We start from the raw sequence: 20,623 nt of genomic DNA, 5'->3' as shown, positions 1-20,623 counted from the left end.
GAACTGGGAAATTCCAACTTCCCAAACGGACAAAAAAAACAAAAAACAAGCAATTGGAACGCCCTCCGCAGTCTGATTTCCCACTAGGAATTCAGGCTACCCACAGTTACGACTTGTAAAGTTGACTTTTCGTTTCAGTGTGATCGTTCCTCGCATCAACTGTAGTTGAGATTTGGTGGAAAAATTTTTATTTTACAAGAAACACACATGTAAGAGTGCATCTAAAGTCAACGTAACATGTAGCGCCTTCAATTGTTCACAACAAAAATTGTTTGTGTGTAGTCAGTGTGAAAACATTGTTTCTATCTGCATCTAAATTATTTGGGTTGCTTCTTACTCTATAAAATCGTCAAGAAACGTTTGTAATCATGAAACAAAGAAACCTTGACAAAAAATGTATGCCTAAACCGCTTAGTGAGATATTTCTTTGTTGTGACACTATCTTCACAATACAAAGGCTTATTCATTTAAAGCAAAAGCTGTAAAGATGTAAACTCTGGGAAATTGTTTCTTAATCCTTTTGTGGTTAATACTGGAAACAATTGTGTTTTTCACATTTTAATGGAAACAAAAATGGCTCGCGGTCATGACCTGCTATTATGTATCCCTATTAAATAAATTATTAGCACAAAATCCATTGCCCACTAATGATATTATGGACCAGATTTATAACTCCACTAATGAGGGGCAATTCTGGACCATGGTCTTTAACTCACTTTATTTCAGACCTCCAGTTCTGCGTGCACAGTGAAAAGCATTTTAAATACTAACACCCAGAGTAAATGCAATGCTTCATTTATCATAGAGTATAGAACAATCATTACGGGAAAAGTTTATGCTTGGTATAACAGTGCTAATTGTGTAATAATTCCAAATATCACTTACTCCAGTAAAAGGAAGCAGTTTCTTAGGGTTAATTAGGAGTCAGCTCATAAGTTATTATTAGTGCAAACCACAGCAAAAGCTTAATTAACTTTGATTCCAAGTCCCTTGGAATTTGGGCTCACAATGCTACGATGATGCTGACATAGGAAGAAGCATGGAGAGTGGCAAGGAGCCAGTCCTTTGCTCAAGGCAGTTGCTTCCAAATGGCCAAGTGAGCAGGTTCACATACATAGACATGGATCAGAGTAAAAGAGTTGGCAGTATCACTGCTGCAGAGGATGTCCCTAAGCGTATAACCTTCGCCATCACCTACAAATTCTCTCTTTTCTCTTGCGCTCCTCCTTTCCTTCACCACTCTTCCTGTTTCCCTTATTTCTACGTCTGCAGGCGGTGACAGGAAGGAGAGCAGTGTCCCTCATTCCAAAGTTAATAACTTTTTAATTTAATTGCTTAAGCTCACTGTGCCCTCAATATGTATTTTTTTTCCCTCTCCAGCTCTTCTCATTGTCATTCAGAGTCAGAGCTTGGGTCTTGCCACACAGCTTTCTTGAGTGAGAACGAGGAGGTGTGTGTGGAGAGAGCAGGGGGACGGTGTTGTGGCAGCAGCGAGAGACAAACCATTTTAATGGATGACTGAACAAATTAAATTTGAATTCATAGAGCGGCTTTCATCTTTTTTTTTTTCCTGATTATTGAAAAAAAAAGCGTGCTTTACAAACTTGACAACAGAGCTCACTTTGAAGTAAGCCATTTCTTTAGAAGAAAGAAATAATATGTATTTAAATGACAAGGTGAATGTTGTTTCTTTCAAATAAAATCTCATTTGGCAATAAAATCCTGCATGTTACATTATAACAAAGCACCAGTCTGTACCCTTTTTTTTTGTAAATGGTTACATTATAATGTTTTAATTTTTTTTATTTACACCATTATTTATATTTGCTTTAGCTCTCTAAAATAAAGAAAATAAACAAAACACGAGATGTAAAGTCACTATATTGGATATGCACTACCCAAACTGTGGCACAGCGGCCAAATCTGCAGTGGGATTAAAATGCTAATAATACGGGCTGGATGCAATTTCTGTTTTAAGCTTGATAAAATATGTATAGCTCTGCATGAGTGATATATGCAGCAGATATGGAAGACTAATATGGCGCATAGAATAACAGCAAACTTTTCCTGCTCGGTTGACAATCTGCATGTAACAAGTTGCTTTTATTACTTGGACAAAACTGAACAGTTTTTTCAGCGCAGATGAATTTTAGAATGTTATTACAAGCGGTCATAACCAAGTGGCTAATTTCCGTTTCCAGCCCCATTAGTTAACTGTGATTGATCCCCTGCTTGAAAAGCTGAGTTTATTTTCAGACTTCTCGAAACGAGAAATAATTTCATCTGAAACAGTCTGACAACATGTAGTAAGCTAAAGAAACTCAGAAAGAAATCCGTCCCAAGTTAAAGACGATGAAGATTACATAGTCACATATGTGTCACATTTATTTATAAATGATAAATTTACATGTGATGGGCATTTTGCAAAGCCGGTTTGCAAAATGCCCATTTTTTATCCCCCCCCCCAAAAAAAAAACAACAAAAAAACAAAACGCAACAAAACAACAACAACAAAAGAATCACTAGGAGTGACCAGCCTACCAAATTTACTCCAGATGTAACAAAGGAAAGAGCCTGGACAAAAACAGCTTCCAGAGAGAATACAAAGGGTAAAACTACTACAGATCAATCACAACAAAAGCCCCCAAAACCATTATGATGATGCCCAAGACTTTAGGGAAAATGTTCTGCACACTGACCAGACAAAAATGGAAAGCTTTGGAAGGTTTGTGCGTTTCTTTCATCTGGCATAAAATGAACACATTTCAGAAAAAAGAACACCACAAGAGTGACACATGGTGATGGAAATAAGAAACAATGTTTCAGAGTGATTCAGTCACAGTCTTTACTTCAATTTTGACTGAGATGCTTTGGTGGGACCTTAAAAAGCTTGAAAATTGTCCGCTGTGGCTGGAATTACAACAATTATGGAAGAATTAAAACAATTCTGCAAGAATAGTGGGCCAAAAATCCTCAGAAGTGATGCAAAAATTTAGAATTGCAATTATTGTCTCCTATGGTGATCAACCATTTGACTGGTGTAGGAAACAAGTTCATTTGTACATTCGGGCAGCTTTGTTTGGATATCTTATCCTTCCCTTAAATAATTAAATCATTTAAAACTTGCTTTTTGTATTTATTCAAGTTACAATTTTTGAACATTTATTTTATATCACATTAAAATTTGACAAAATAACAAAAACCAATGGAATTTGTAAGGGAGCAAATATATGTCACTCCACTGAATAATTTAGTAAAAAAAAAAAAAAAAAACAGGTCGTCAAGTCATTTCTTCTGTCAGTGAGATATATCTAATTTGACAAAGCTGGAGTGCGCTGATTTTTTTCTGCTATTCTTTGTATTAGAAATTAAGTGGATCCCGCTGTTGTAAATGCCCTTGATTAAATCGTTTCATTTCCCTGTTGCTAGGAAACATCAATAATCACAGAAACAAAATGTTACAAATTCGGGACGTGTTACAAATCATTCATCAGTGTGGCTGGGAATGTCAAGACAAGTCCAAAATTATGACAAACAGTGATAAACAGACCACGTTCGCTTTGATTACATCCATTATAAAACAAAATTCTCTGTTGGAGCAACAGCAAACTCTATATCAAAAACAAGCCTCGATTTCTTTAATGACAACTTTTGACTAATCACTGATTATAATCACGAGACATTTTTTGTTTCCCAACTAAAGTTCGGCTTGCAAAAGAGCAAGGGAGTGACGGGGAAGTTTAAAGTTCCAGTATTAGTCTTAAAACTCCATGAGGTACAAGATGTTTTACTTTCTGGCTTTTTATAAAAATAAAAAAAAAAGTCAGCTCTTTACAGTGCCACACAGAGCTTAAAATTACATCGTTTTATCCTTCATAATTACTGGTTGGATGTCCTCCAATCAATACTTAACTATAGCCAGGACTCCCTTTTGTCACCTCTCACCACACATAAATGCTTGTCTATGACCAGAGTACGCCCAAAGTCCCATTTTTTAATACGAAGGTGGGTCTATTTGGAAAATATCTTTAGAAAGATTGAATAGAGAAAGGACATAAATGTTCTTCGTAGTGCATATGGAAAATATAGGATGACCTGCTTTTGACAATCAATTGTATCAATAAAAGAATTGACTGAAATTAATGATACAATAGATGTGGAGCAAATCTAAACATCTGAACTCACGCTTAAAAGGTTGCACCCTTTGCTTTCAAATGTGGCATTGTTTTAGATTTAGACTTAATTTGATTTGACAAAAGGTTTTGTCTGCAAAAATTTACGTTTTAAATCAAGTGCTAAGCTGGGTTTTAAATCTTTTTCTCAAAGTGATGAATTTTCCCACACAAAAAGATGGAGGTTCACAATTCTCTTCCTCATATCCCCCCTTAACACACTGGCTGGACATGCTTTTACAAAATCAGAATGGTGAAGTATTATATTGCAATGCATTCATCATGGGGCGCCTGCCAAACCTATAATATGTGCCATTGTTATATTGATTGTTTAGGACAGCAGAACCGAATCCTTAACTGTCATCCTTCAAAAACGATACTAAGAGTATTGCAGGCTCGAAATAGTGTAGATTTGTATTGTTTCCCCAGCATAAAGGAAAAAAAGTTTGAATCAAAGCACCTTTAGCATGTTGTTTTCTACCTTCTGCTTGTTCAATTCCTCCTTTCTTTGTACTTCACTCGATGTTCAGGAGAAAGTTATTGTTGTGCAAAGGATATTGTATAGTGTTCCTCCCAACCCCACTCGACTGAGCTGCCTGTATTAGCACCTCAAGCGAGAACCTGTATCACACAATTAGAGAAGGCTATGCCCCACCGTCTTTATTTTGAAGATTTCCTATGTAAAAAAGGGAGAGAACTCCTTTGCATCCCAGGAGCTTTGATTCTGCTTCAAAGAGGGAAGATTTTTTTCTTTTTCTTTTTTGTCTCTGCTCACTACACCCATATGGCTCAGCACCCTTAACATAGAGGAAGAATGAGACATTTAATGAAAGAAATAGTCCAATTGATCTCTGTTATATTCTAATGGGAAAAGAGATCACACTAAATTACTGGGTCCTCTCGTCTTGTTTAAAAGAAAGGCACGGGGTGAGAGGTGGAATGAAGGAGGGTGGTTGTTTGCCAGGTTTGCCCAGAGATTTGCCAACCGATCCATGTATTCTTAGCTCATATTGATCGCCAGCAGCTTTATAATCAGAAGGTATACATCATCCAAAGGATTTTGCCAAAAGTAGCATTAGTGTCAGTTCCCTTACGAAAAAAATCCCATGAAAATCACATGTGAATCACATGTGAATCACATGATTTTACCACGAAACGTTCCAAAATCCCACGCATTCATGTGCTTTCACATGTGATTCACATCATTCACATGTAAAAATTTGTGTGAACCACATGTGATCACATTTGAAAGTCACATGTGATTTTCATGGGATTTCTTTGTAAGGGTTTGAATGCGATTACAGCTCCTATACTGATTACCTTTAAAATAAAGGCTGTGCCTTAAAAAAAAAATATATATAAATAAAAATAAAAATCCTTGGAATCTATATCTCTCCAGTCCCCATTCAAACTTCTAACATACAGACTCAATCATATATATATATATATATAACCAAAAGTTTGGACACAACTGTGTGTCCAAACTTTTGGTCTGTACTGTATATATGCAAAAATTGCAACATTTCAGTAATTCATTGCAAAAAAACCTGTACAATGTACACTGACTTATTTCAAGCAATTGTTTTTGTTCTCGTCTTTAAGCAAAAAAAAAAAAAAAAGAAAAGAAAAGAAAAGAGAAAAGAAAGAAGGTAGTTTCTCAGAAAATGTAGGTGTTTTGTAACACCAATTAAAATGTCTACACTGTTCACCTCCACATTTGCTCTGGAACGCTTTTGCTTGGATTAGTAACAATGCAGCGAGGCCTGGAAGTGATGAGCATGTGGGGCTGCCTGGGTATTAAAGAAACTTTAGTTTCAACCTGTGGCTGCATCAAATTTTGCAACATACATGATATTGGGGCAGCTTTAACTGTAAACATCTCAAAAAATCACAAATAAACACAAATATAAAGCAAACTAACAGGATTTTAAGAAGTCATGAAATGTGCATCGGATTGTGGTTTGGTAAAGGAAAACATTTGGTTACAAGCTTTTCTAACATTTTTCATCCAATTTTATGTTCTGTCTTGTATGACTAATTTGTTTTGCGCAGCTCAGAATTAAGAGTTAAATCAAACCAGACAAGTTCAAGTTTAGGTAGACTGTCTAAAAATCTTGGATCTGCGCTCGCTTTACAAAACATTTCTTACACCTTTTCCGAGTGACATGTTTTCTCCACCTATTCAAATGTTCGGCCTACTGTTTTCTTTGCATATTTTATAAATCATCAAAACAACCCTTTCAGGGGAAGAAGAGGCACTTCTCTTTGTTAGTCCTAGGTGCATATTTTTCAAAATAAATCCAAGCTACACACTGTACGACAGGAGAGGGAGTCCAATCCTCTGCTCCCAAACCCCTAAATTCTTTTGTGCTACTCCAGCTTTACCGGAGTGCATGAAAATATAGCAAACAGATAAGTGCAGATTGCACAGTGGCTAATTTGAAGGGATCAATCTAAAAAATATTTGTCTTGAAAACTGAGAGTGTACATGTTTTGTGAGTTAGATGTTTAGAGGAGCTTTCAAGAAAAGAAAAACAAAAACATAGAAGCATCGGCATAAGAGCTGAGGGAAAGTCATACACACAGGGCAGGAGAAAAAATAAAGATGAGGCCTGGAATAATGTGGCAGAGAGAGGAGATTCATGTACTGTTGAGTTAAGAAGCTCTTGCTAAACCACAGATAGATTTATTTTGTTCATTCATTCTCATTTTTATTACTGTCCCAGCGGAGGCAAATGAGCAAAATCTCCAGAGCCAAACCCAGCCCTTCCCCTTTCATGCTGCTGTTTGTCATCCTACTGGCTGCAGCCTGCCACACAATGTGCCAAACCCGTAATGGTACTAAAGATAATCCAATAGTGCTTTTAATTCCAATTTTCACTTGCTACAGATGCGAGGGAGCTTCACATCAGAGAGCTGAGCAGAAAATGCACTGCTAATCCTGCTGCTCTGCGCAGTTTAGCGTACACTCGAGAGCAGAAGTGGCTTCATCCCTGCTGTCTACCCTTCATCTTTTTCAAGTTTAAATTGGGATCACTGCTAAAAAAATATTTAATTCTTTCTACTCAGTGGGAGGTTGCAGGAGGCACAGCCTATTCAAAGTGCCAAGCTTGATGAGAGGGGACGTATTGTGAAGAAACAGCACCTGACAGGAAAAAAAATATGTTTTGAAAGAACAGGAGGTAGAGTTAAGGTGAGTTGAGACATGTCGGCTACATACTTTGTCTATTTTTGTTTTGAATTCCTTTTTATATCAGTGATGTTTTGAAGCACTAATGATTACAGGTAATTTAAAATTAGCAAAAAATGGGTTGCAGAAATTCAGTAAGACCCTACCCATAATTCAACACTAAATCCCACTTAAAGTAAGAATCATCTCTTCCTTACAGATTAGACTTTTCCAGTGATTCATTTTCTGTCATATTTAACTGTCACTTTGGAGACGATCGACATAAAATAGTTTTAACTGGGCCACTTTAGATTTTGAGCACACTTAAGGCCATGCCACACCATCTCAAATAAAGTCCAAACTTTAACTGTGACACTCTAAAACCGCTCTGAAAGAATCTGTTCAGCAAATTTTTTTTGTTTATTTCAACGATAACCACCAAAATATAATAAACAATAAAACAAATTGTAATAAGTAAATCCAAAATACAATACAAAACGTTTAAACAGAGAAACACCCACACCCACACACAAACACACTCCATCCTTCCCTCACACATAATCGGCTAGTACATCATAAATAAATGAATAAAATATAGTACATGTGTGATGCATACACTCAAACAAGACACCAAATAAAACATTGTGTACAAATGCAAAGTACATCAGGAGTAAGTCCAGAATAAATGAGTGTTTGTTTTTTTAGAAAGCTTGAGCAAGATGTCTGACAATAAGTAAGTAAAGATAATTTCAACATTCGGAAAGAGGTGATACAGCTAACTGAGGGAGGTAAATTATTTCAATCTGAGCTTTAAACTGAAACGCATGATGTCCAATTTTTTTACTAATTCTTGCCGTGAAAAAAAAAAGCAAAAAACTGATCAGTGTTTCTCAAACTATAATGTGATCTAAAGGGGATTAAATATTGTTTTAAATATGGAAGAAAATTAAAATGGATACATTTAAACATACATAACAATGAATATTTTTTCTGGCCTTGGGAGCTACCTAGTTTAAGGACTCTTACATAAGACAATCATGAGTCCTGCACCTCAGAATAATTACACAAAGACTATCAAATAGAGTCTTAAAGGGACATAGCTTTTCTTGTATTACCATAAATATCATCTGCGTAATCTAGGATTGGCAGCGCCTGTTGTGTGACAGCTATTTTGCAAACTGGAATGGAACGACATAAAGAAAAAAAATCGACTAAAGTGACTAAGTAACTATATGTATTCTTACAAACTGTTCTTAGCTTAGTTCTTAGCTTTTCCTCCCCATTTTAGCTTTTCGTCCTTCAGGAAGGTTTGGTGCAGGTTATGCTATGCAAGGTTACACTTCATATCCCCCACATATCTTCACTTCCTCTTCCTATTTAATGATGTGGAGGAGGACAGCTTTCTTTTCAGAGGTGCAAGCATAGTCAGACAATTTTTTTTTTACACCAAGACATGGGAGAAAGGTCAGACAGAAGAACAAGCCGTTATAATCAATGCTCTGACGGAAGCTCTGCACATGCAAGAGGTCACGGCTAGCGACTGATCAATGCAGGCAAATGCTTCTTATGACATTAAGCTAACTCGGTTGAAAATGTTCTTTCCTTGGGTTTTGTTGCTATTTTGAAGATGGGGAACAAAAATAGGAAAAAGGAACTGTGAAAAGCAGCAAAATGGGCAAGGGGAGCCTGAGGTTGCCCACATCACCTGAATGAGGTTTTGACAGAGGTAGGGAACTAAAAAAAGGCTCTTCTGTCACGTTGTTATATTTGCTCCATGTTGTTGTTGTTTTTCCATCAAGAGCAGCGTTTTGTGTTATCTGTGAATGCACCAAGTTTGAATGGCATAGATTTTGGACCAGTCCAGCTTAATGTATTTATTTAACATTTTTCGACATTTCTAAATAAATATAACATTTTGCAGTGGTGTCCTTTCTTAAAAGTACTCGGCTACTTGATGGATTTCAAGAATGTTTGTTTACTAAGCACCTTTTTTGAGAGAAAATCACCTTCTAGTGACAATATTAATTATTGACAGTTAGGAATTTGGAGGAAGACAACATCAATATTGTCTACATGCAAGTTTGTTTTCATTATTTAATTATGAAAACAATCCCTCCTGAGGTCAATTTTTATACCACTTTCCATCCATGAGTGTTTCACTTGTAGATGTTGGGTGAGGAGTAGTTGCTGACATAACCTACAGTAGTGTCTGATCAGCTAAATCTGTAACCTGCTCCATTTCTATAATAAGAGCTAATTTCCTAATTAATCACAATGACCCGAAACCTTGAGATACTGCTTCTCTCTCGACTGTTTAGTCTCTTTCATCTGAAGAACACCACTGGCATTTTCCTCCAGACAACAGAAACACAGTTCAGTTTTCTCATACTTTCTAATGGTACGTATAAAACAATAAACGTGTTGCTGTCTTGTTAAGACCTGCTTATTTTAGTTGGCCCCGTTTCACTAAACACAGACCAGCAGGACAAGCCATTCGGAGGTCATACAATTGGGTATTGGTGAATAATTACATCTACCACCAGTCAGTCTGAACTTTAGGTGATACTTGATGTCTGATAAAATGTCTGACAACCACCAAAGTACTTCAAACCATCCACTGACATTGTGATATGTGCTGTGTTATGCTTCAGCATTGTCACTGGTTTTCTCAGGAGTCTGGTGGCTGTAAACAGAAAATCCCTTTGCCTTCCAAGATCCAATATAATATCACAATCCACTTTTTCGAAACTTTTACAGAGTCAAGGTAGGTAGTCAGAAAGCAGCTTCAATTATCTATTTGGTAGATTTGAGCAAACTTGACAAGCACATTCCAGACACATTTAAGATTCACATGTGTTTCTGCTCACCTTAGCTGAGCTCGCAACTTCAAAACCCTTTTTTTTCTGTCAGTACTTTTTACCCCCTTTCCTTTTTCTTTCACTGTTGAACGTACACCTTTAAAGCAAATTTATGAACTCCCAGGTTTCACATCATTTTCTTTGCTCAACGGGAACTTTTTCAATTCACACAGATGTTAAAGAAACTTCAAAAGCTGCCTCAGCCAATGTGTCTTGAAATTCCTCATCTGACCAAAAATCTGTTGGCTGCAGAATATGACTAATGTATGTTTTTTTTTTCTTTCTGTGTACTGTTAATGAGAATAATAATTAATATTTACGTCACATAACTTGCTTTGTTTTGATTGAATGATTCATACTTTTTGAAGGAGTCTGGTCAAATTTCTGATTTGGTGCTTCGTGCATTCAAGCAGATCTGAGACCTGCACATGCTGCTGTGCGTCAGTATTTTAACTATGAAGTAAAAATAGTCACAAATATAGGCAGCAAACATCAAAGCACGTCAGACTTCTTCAGTTTAAGTAGCAAAGTACTTCACGGGCATGAATAGATGTATGCATGAATGCTCACGGTCTTTTTTTTTTAAGAAAAAAATGGTGGGGAGACTGCTGTAAGTGCTTTATTTAGTCACTTTTAGTCAAGCTTTACATTGCCCACCCCTTTCAGATTCAACCTCAAGAGGCGGCCATTAATTCAGCACAACACTCTCAAGGCTTCATCAATGTTAATCAGAACTAAACACAACATTAGCTTTACTCCAACTCCTTTGAAAAGACTAAAAGCTATGCATACACAAGCATGGCTGTAGGATGTTTGTCTGTGTAAAAATGTGTGCAGATGAGCCTATTTAGAGGCAACAATTTTGAATGTTCTGAATAACATTTGAAGTAGTATTTTAGAAAATCACATGCAATGATTAGAACTTAGCTGCATGCTGAGGAGGTAATTCAGCCATTTGATTAAAGTTTAAACTTTAGTCCAAACAAGAAAAGATAGTAGTGATCATTGAAAAGAATTGATATTCTTTAAATGTACGAGGTTCAACACAAACTAAAACAATCTGGGAAGCCCACATTTCGATGGGATAATATTGTTATCTTCTAAACGGAAAACTGACTCCATCTGGGTAGATGAGGAGGCAAAACCTCAAACACACTGCATTCTTCTGTGGCATTATAGAAAAAAACAAAACAAAATAACTAAAAAACCTCCATAAGTCTGGTTCGTCCTTGGGTACACTTCGCAAGAACCATAAATTTGCTATGCCAATCAAGTCAAGTCATCATACATCTTCATGACTTGACCTGAGATACTGCTCGGGTCAAGCAGTATCTTGATATATGATATAGAGTCTCATATGCTTTACATCTTACACTCTATTCATATGTAAAGCAGTGACAAAAGACTGTATTTTTATACAGTGAGTAAGCATCTTTCTTTAACTTTTTATATTAAAAGGAAAAAATATGCTCAGCAGAATATGAAGTGTCTGCTCACCTGCAATGCCAGGCTTTGGTCAAAGTTGTAGGCACTGGGCCGACCTTCCAGGGTAGAAAAAGCCACATTTCCTCCAGTGAGAGGGGAGATATCACTGAACTCGTCCGTACATACTGCAGTCCTTTCATCTTCTCCAGGGCGAATGTAACCTTTTGTGTTCCTCCTATACGTCTTCCCACATGAAGCACTGTAATACTGGTATGGTAACCAAGGTCCATCCTTTTCTGTACGCTTGTATATGGCAAAGCTCTCCGGCCGGCTGGTGTGAAACTTTAAACGGATGTATGTTATCTCAAAGGCTTTGCCTGCGGAAAACAACAACAACAACAACAAAAAGCATGATCTCTTTTCAGTGAAATCAGAACAATCAGTAGTTTCCTGCTTATTTGGTAGATTCGTTTTTTTTTTTGTTTTTTTTTTATATAGTTAGGTGTTTGATTAGTCAACACTTTGGAGTTACAGTTTAGGGCAAAGGAACAAAGGTTAAATAAAACTATTTTGGGTAAATAATTACTTTTTAAATAATACAATAATTGAGAAAGTGAATAAAAAATGGATTCACAAAATTTTGATACATTTTCATTTTTATTATGTTGGAGCAATTGTTTAGCGTAATCTCTCATGCAGCTTGAAGACCATCCTTTTATTAACAGGTTTGTTTTTCCTTCAGATTAGTTCAGTTTTCTTTTCCTTCAGTTCTGTGGATTAAAAGCCAACATCGTCACCTCTAGCACTGATTAATCCTAATACTCTTTTGCTGTAGAAAATTTGAGAGACAACCTTAGAAAAATCATGTGAGAATAAGAAAACACTCAGAAATAAGAGGATTGACTGGGTAGACACAAACTGAAATCACACTGACACCAGGCAGAGGGGCAACCTGCGGAAACTCTCTTCTTCTTTGGCGCACACCTGGGTGTTTTCATCTACATCATTAGACACTAAGCCCTGCACACTGATAGAGGGCCGCCGTCCGCTGCTGCAGCCGTAATGACATCTGTTGCTGTACTCTGCCAAGTCAGAGCTTGGCACACCCGTGTCTTGTCTTTCTAGAAACCTTTAATGGTATCTTTCGACTTGGAGCTCTGAGATCATTTAGCTTTCATTTATTTCCCCACATGAGGTGAGCTCACCCCTGCTGTGGCAAAAAAAAAAAAATAGAGGAAACCGAAAAACACAAAAGATGAAATATATGCTGAGCGTCTGTGATGACAAGCAGAGTAATTGCAAGCATGGATATTTGCATGTTACCGTGGTTCTCGCTTAGCCATTCTTGGTTAAAGTTTGTGATCTGATATAGCTATTTGCTGATATGAAGAAGAGTGTGCATTTGTTGGTTTATACAGGCACAGCAGTGAAAGGTTGTAGTGACTGAAAGATATTGAAAATCAGTGTTTGTTGACCCTGGAGGCCAACCCCGCCTCCTCAAAAAGAGGCCAAACAGGCTGTTATCACTTTATCCACACATTAAAAAGAATATCTCACTAAGATGATAAAAAGAAGAAAAAATAATGTATTTGACTTCATCATACACTACTTCTGCCATAAGTGGGTCTGTGAAAGCTGGAGATATGAGCCAACTCTCTGGTGGCCCTGCAGAGATAAGTGCACAGCGAAATAAATGAATGATTGTAATTAACATGCTGGATATTAAAGCAAGTACTTCCTGAACACTTATTTACTCTTAAGCCACACCAGTAGATAGATGCAGCATTCCAAGACAAACATTGTGGACAAATTGGTAGAAAAAGTTTGAGAGATATGCAGGTGTCTTTTAGCACATATTTGCAAAATGATCTAGTAGGAAATTAGTCTTGTTTCATGGCATTTACACAACGCCTGCTTCTCAGTGGAAGTGCTTAAAAACACCCACTGTGATAATAAGACTTTTCAGGGTAAAGCGGTTTAGAGAATTACCATTACATTTCCAGAAAAGTACCGATAAAGGTAGTGCGATATCAAAAAACTGCAATTGCCATAATTTTGCTGATAACATGATACTGATATTTATTATAATTTACCAACAGTTTTCTAACCATTTTTTTTTTCCCTTATCACAATCCCCTCCACTCTTTGTTAGCTCATTTTAGCAATCAGAAATTAAGTGTGGGCATCAGGGGTGGTGAAAGCCTGTCACACTAAAAATAGTACTGGCACACAGAGCGTGAATTTGAGATACAATATCCTACCAAATACTGCATCCAAGCCGTCCTTTGCAAATGCGATACTATGTACGTTGACGCTGCAGTGATGACTGCGGTCTGACATACTGTCCAGGTTCATTATTGACAAAACAAGACACACCTGAAGACAGGCTTGTTGTAGGACTACTGTAAGATGCTAAATTCTGAAATCCCATCCCTGCACAGAAGTATGAAAGAAAATGGTCAAAGATCCAAAAACAGCAAAAAAGCTGAAACCTTGAAGCTGATACAGAAATGCACCCAAGTTAAGTTGGGACTTTAGCATTTTGAGAATAACTATAAAAAGTAAAGGGTAAATTAGTCACATAATTAGCCCTCTGTTTGAACTGTTCTGAGTCAAACACAGCCGCACTTGTCTGCCCAGACTCAGACTAAACCCTCTTAAGTACAGGAAACTATCTGAAATCTGTTTATAATTTGAGCTAAAAGTTTTGTGTTACCAAACAAGCGGCTGGATGGATTTATCAACTCATGCCAAATGCAAAGTCCAATCAAACAACTTGCTTTTACTTATGCATTTCACAGATGTAAGCCCGTGATCTAACTGTGAAAGCGCCGTGCCCCAATGCGGCAGACGTCTTTTATCAATGCTTTAAATCAGAAACAGGATGTTGCTTTTTTTTTCTTTTTCACGTTCCAAAATGAGAACCAGCTGTAGACATCAATGTGCTCTGATAGAATGTGTGTTTGTGTGGGTCTCTCTCTCTCAACAAGTCTTTGTGGGAAAAACCTGACCCCAATTCCTAACCAGCAAAGCAGAATTTTCTCCCACCCCTCCTCCTGCATCCCCACTTCTCTTTCCTCATTATGTTTTGTTTACTCCCCCTGAAGCTGCCCTAATCCTGCACCCCCCACCTCCTTTTTCCCTCTCGCTCTCCATTTCTTCACAGACCCACACTGACCTGTCTGCTGCATGTGCCTCTGCATCCTGCTGGTCTGTTTATCATCCCAACATTTGCCTGTATTCCCCTCACAGAGATCTTATTTTGTTTGGACAGGCGAAGAAAAACAGTAAGGCGATGGCACCCCCCACCAGCAGCCCAGATGGACTACAAAAGGGTGCCACACACATAATTCAGAGATATTGAGTTACATGAGGTTATGTGTTCTGAAAAGCGAATCAGAATCCGTTTAAGGCGGAAACGTCAAAGGCGGCGAGTTTAGTGGAGCACATGCTTGGTAGGAGCAAAAGGTCAATTTAGTCTATAGGAGACAGACATGTGGGTGTTGGAATTGTTTGTATAATAAACTCTCAAGACAAGGAGGATTCTTTTGTAGCTGCAGCAATGTCCAGTCTCTTTGGAACACAATAACGCCATAAATAGCATCTCAAAATATGGCCAGACATCTAGTTGCTATTGAAAATCAATAGTCTTCATATGATGGAGGCACTTCTTACTTTTCAAGACACGTGATGCGAGCATTCCTCTGTGGTCGGAGCGCTGACATTTTCACAGTCTATAACCATGTTGTTGCTTTGAAGTGCAGCTGTTTGACAGCTTCGATTGTTCATCCTGAGGCGAATACAGGAAGGCATTTGACATATAAAGAAAGTTTATAATTTTGAGCAGAAGTAACCGTTCCTGACAAACATATAGAATGGGGCTGTGTGTAATTAAGGCTTTGCTCAATAGAAATTATGATTTTCAAAGTAAATGAGATTCAAATTGATCTTGGCACCCCACCTTGCAAAGAGGTGTCCCCAAGTCTGCAGAGCTTTACTGCATTTTGACATTAACAATACCTTCTACTCTGCCGGCAGGTGAATTGGACCTCGCGTTTCCCTGTCATGCTTCTACTGCATGTTTTTCTTCCAATCATCCAGGTTGTTGCATTGTTCAAGATGTCATTGGAAAAAATGGAAACAGTGCGACAGAACTGCAAATTTATCACAGCATGAAAATCCGACATTAGAAGTGTAAGGAGTCAAACCTGAATTGGCTAATTGACTGTACACACCTGCAAAGGTTTCATGAGCTTCTATTTGGTCTCTGCTTTCTCAGGTCCACACTCAATACAGTCACTAATAAATTCCAGAACACGTCATGCTTCTTTCTGCTGTCAAGCTTTATGGAGATGCCAATTTCATTTTCCAGCAGGACTTTGAAGCTGCCCAAACTGCAAACGGTACCGAAAGCTGGCTTGATTACCCCAATGTTATTGTGCTTGATCGGCCAGCAAACTTCCCTGACCTGAACCCCATTGTTGGGGTACCATCAAGATGAAGATGAGAGACACCAGACCCAATAACAAGGATGACCAGAAGGGTGCCATCTAAGCAACCTGGGCTTTGACTACGCCTCAACAAAACAATATTGATGCTCCTATTAAAGCAAAGATGCCCAACCAAGTATTAACTGCACAAAAATGAACTTGTGAGACCCCAGATTTATTTTTTAAAATACAGATTTTAGTTGATCTTATGAAATATATATATTTTGGGATTTATTGTCTGTAAGCCATATTCATAAAAATATACAATTCATATAGGCTTTAAATAGTTTTCCTCTTCTTATATTAAATTTACATAGTATGAGTTTCACTTTCTGAAATAAGTAACACAAATATTGAACTTTATCCTGATGTTCTAATTTTCTAAGCTTTACATGTATTATTGAGCTTTACAGCCTGTAGTCTAAGGTGAAAACTCAGTGTGTGACCTCACAGTGACCCACACCTTGTTCCTTTTGCCTCAGGATAGAAAACATCATGCCCAAACAATATATGGATGAACAGTCCTACTTTAGGAAATATATCTGAAAACTTTATTTCCTCAAGAACTAATTCACTTTTGCAGCAGTTAATCGTATTTACTGTGCTAATTTTGGTAAAGGAAATACAAATTTTAGTAGTGCATTTGTGTTTTACTAACAGATTTGGACTCCGATATCTAATAATCACAACAATAACAAGACATGTCAGTAACCTAAATAACAGGGTTAACATTTATTCCCACTTATTGTTTATTATTGTTCACATAGTTTTTTATGACGTTAAATTATTTTCTAAAATATCTTATAATGAACGCTACACTAACAGACTGTCAGATATAAACTGATTAACTCCAAAAATTGTTCATGTTCCAAAAATGTGTGGTTTAGTGCAGCAGTGATCCTCCAAAGAAAGCAGGAAAAAAATAAATAAATAAAAGCACACTAGACATCAAGTACCTATAAATACTCTTCCATCAATCCTTAGTGACTTCTCTGATGAACTCTGTAGGTTAATTTGACACAAGCATCTCCTGCTGGTAGCAGCATGCCAATGGTGGAAATGCCAATGCTCACCTCTATTGATTACTCGGCAAATGGAAGGCCAAGGTGTGGGCGTGTTTGCCCTGTGAGCTCTTTGTTTTTCTGACTCTGCTTATTTGCTTGACTGTTCATTGGCAGGATTCACCCACCACTGACAAGTCAGCTTCATGAACTGGGGAAAAGGTGTCGGTAAATATCAAAGGAAGATTTTGTGAAATAAGCTTAAACCAAAATTACAAAAACCGAGCATTGACCTTGTACTCTTCAGGTGTGCTCCTAGTTTTGGAATATGGTGCTAAATTAGAGGGATATTCCAGGAAAAAAACAAACAAACAAACAAAAAAAACAACAACTATTTTTTCCACTGCCCTTTAGCCTTTTGATTCGATTTGTAAAAGAGTAGTAATTATATTTTGGGAAGGTCAGCTTAGAGCCCCAGATTTCTCTTGTTGATAAGAGATTGCTGTAATCACACAAACCCATGGAAATGAGAAAATAAAATTGATTTAGTGAAGGTTTGCAAAAAAACCAGTTAGGCTAAAGTTATAACGTTGGTTAGCTAATGATTTAAGCAGCTTTTAAAAGCATGGTATTGTGACAGGAATACCATGGAAACATGACTAATACAAAAAAACAAAAGGACAAAGAAGCTTGCAATACAAATGGACACATTGCACAAGGTTATTATAATATTACTGGCAGAATTAATTGACCAGTAAAGTCGTCTGTAGTTTCATACTTGCAGTTTTGCCAAAGCAATGAGAATGACAGTGCAACCTGCCTATTGATCTACCCCTCCATTTCTCCTGCATTTGTGAACAACACCCCAAGATAATTAAGTGCTGTTTACACACAGTGGCTCTTCAGTAAAACAGAAATGTTTTTGATGAGATTCAACTGTATGTTTATCAGGGTTTCTTACACCAGAACATTTTCTAAGAGGGAAATTTTTTGGGAATGCCACCAGATGCGAAGACTACTGGGTTTTTCTTATGCATGCACTACATAACCTGTTCAGTTTAATTCTTATCAACGTCTGATAAGAAATGGGTTCAATGAGCTCTAGGTTAATTGGAAACTGGTCATTGTTTTCTAAATAAGGTGGAAGCTAAGGGTTAGCTTCATTTAGATGACATCTAAATGTCATTTAGCTTAGATGACATGCACTATGTAGTGGCCTGGCAAGTCAAGTACAGAGGATTCAAGGTGTGTGCGGTCTTGTCTCAACATATCGTAATCATTTTCCATAATCAATATGAAAATACCAGCAGTTTCCAGACAGCAATTTCATGTAAATGTAGTTTTAAATTCCTTTTCCCGAGACATTTCTGGAAAAGTCACTCTACCCTTTTTTCTACCTGAAGACAATGGTCTCAGTTTTGGAGGTGTTGATTGTCATCCTGATTGCTTCACACCCAACTGCAAACTCCTCTAATGACCCAAATTGGGTTGTTTTTAATCTTGCAGGTTTTATAGAGTATCCGAAAAGCTTCCTGAAAGTGATGGAAAAAATTTGCATAAATTGAAATGACAGTGGACTTACCTTGGATGTCCCAGGCTATGAAAAAAAAATGACTTTGGCTGACGGGAGGTAATGGCATTTCTTTCCCTGAAACATGTAGCTAATGAATTCCAAATGCATTTTATGGAATGGGATGGCCAGCATTATGTTGTTCCCTTCCAGTCATCAAGACCTGTTTAAACCACTTTTGAAGGACTTCAGGGGTAAATAATAATAATAATAATAATAATAATAATAATAATAATAATAATAATAATAATAATAATAATAATAATAATAATAATAATAATAATAATAATGTATATTGTAAAAGCACAGATAGTTATAACTGCTAGATTGTGGTATTGTGGTGACAGGCAAATCATACAGCAGACATGATTAAGGCTTTACATTTGATCAGATTTGTCCCCAAAGTTCTAATCATCTCTTTGGGACCAGCACCACTGCTCAGTTTGAAATGTGGTCTGAATGAACAGTGAATGTTTTATTATCTACACTGCAGCAGTGCTGTCTTTGATAATCTGCCATGAATCTAACAGAATTCTCATTTGATAAGAAGAATTTCAAGTCTAACCCATGTCTGGATGCAAGATTGTTTTATGGAGATGAGTCTAGACTAAATCATGCAAATCGTCTGTTGTTCAGAACATCTGTTTTAAATTGTCGACCTCCCACCCTTCCCCCCCATGGGCATGCAGAACACTAAACAAAGCCTGAAACTACTTTGAAAGTTCAAAGAAAGGAAAAGTGAAAAGTTAACGGCATGTCAAGTTGAGAATATATGAAAAACAACAAAAAAAATCAGGCAAGACTGTCTTCACTAGAAAAAAGTCTAAATATAATCTGTCAAGCACTTTTAATGGTAAAAGACATTACATACTGTAGGAAGTTATTCTGCTAAATCTGACCACAAACGCCATAAGCTGAGGAAAGTATGACTAATAAAAATCAGGTGTCAAGCTGGAACCAGATTGTGCAGTTGCTCTTACCAAGGTGAAGGGTAAGGTTGACAGAATTGGGGTACTGGATGCCATAGTACATGGACTGGCTTTGCCACCATGTGGGCTCCTCATTCCTGTTAAAGTCTGTCAGGAGGCTGGCGTTGTGGTTCAGCTCAGGGTCTGATGCATCACAGAAGTGACACGAGCGCGTTGAGCCCGTCTGCATGCAGTAGTCCTCAGGTGGAGAACCACACACGTTTGACACCACCACAGTGCGATTGAAGGCAACATTCTCAAATTTGGGCATGCAAAGGCTTGAGGCCCCCTTCTCATCATAGCAGGTGTCCATTGCGGCCCAAACCGGACAGTAGAGGTGCAGGAAATGAGAAAAGACAAGAGCCAATATAGGAGAACTCAAAGCAAAAGTTGCAGCCATGTCTATGACTGGTTTGAACGTTTGCACACACACTTCAGTTTCGAACTTGCAAACACAAAGATCCAAACTTCATGTGGAAAAAGTAATCCAACATCAAGAGATTGAGTCCAGTCCAACGTCCTCTTTGTCTGCTTTCTATGTTTTCCTCTGCCGGATCTCCAACATGTGTTTTCCTTTTGTGGAGTGGAATGAAGTTTATGCTAGGACCCCCTTACTTTAGGAGCAAGCTGGAGACAGAGGAGGGACAGGGGTGGGGGCTGAGAGATTCAAAAAGACCTTTAAAACTTCTCCCCCTGCTGGGTAATTTAAAAACTACACCGCCTAGAGATTCAACTGAGCCAAGCGGATTTACTTCTTGAAAAGAGACTTTGTCAGCTTTGTGCTTTGCGGTATGGCATAATAAAGCACCGGCCCTGACTCTTTTACTGATTAAACTTTAAAAATGATGTAGCTTTACTGCTTTACAAATTTTGGTTTACAATGTGGGTCAGATACAGTAGGTGACATCAAGCTTGATTACAGCACATTTCTGCACCTTCAAATGTTGAGTTTTTTTTTTTTCTCCCTTTG

General features: G+C 37.6%; 1 protein-coding gene across 1 annotated transcript in view; it reads right to left on the bottom strand.

Moving 5' to 3' along the window:
- lamc3 (laminin, gamma 3) overlaps positions 1-20,291 on the bottom strand; it is a 126,691-nt gene extending 106,400 nt beyond the window's left edge. The window contains exons 1-2 of the mRNA XM_044144590.1: positions 19,666-20,291; positions 11,697-12,001 (exon numbers count right to left, since the gene is read on the bottom strand). Of these exons, the coding sequence (XP_044000525.1) occupies positions 11,697-12,001; positions 19,666-20,053 (693 nt within the window). The 5' untranslated portion in view covers positions 20,054-20,291. The remainder of the gene's footprint in view (positions 1-11,696; positions 12,002-19,665) is intronic.
- Between the last annotated feature and the right edge of the window lie 332 nt (positions 20,292-20,623).

Source organism: Gambusia affinis, linkage group LG17, assembly GCF_019740435.1.
Source record: "Gambusia affinis linkage group LG17, SWU_Gaff_1.0, whole genome shotgun sequence".
NCBI classification, from domain to species: domain Eukaryota; kingdom Metazoa; phylum Chordata; class Actinopteri; order Cyprinodontiformes; family Poeciliidae; genus Gambusia; species Gambusia affinis.
Note: the sequence above shows the minus strand (reverse complement) of the source record. Positions and strands in the feature narration are given on the sequence as shown.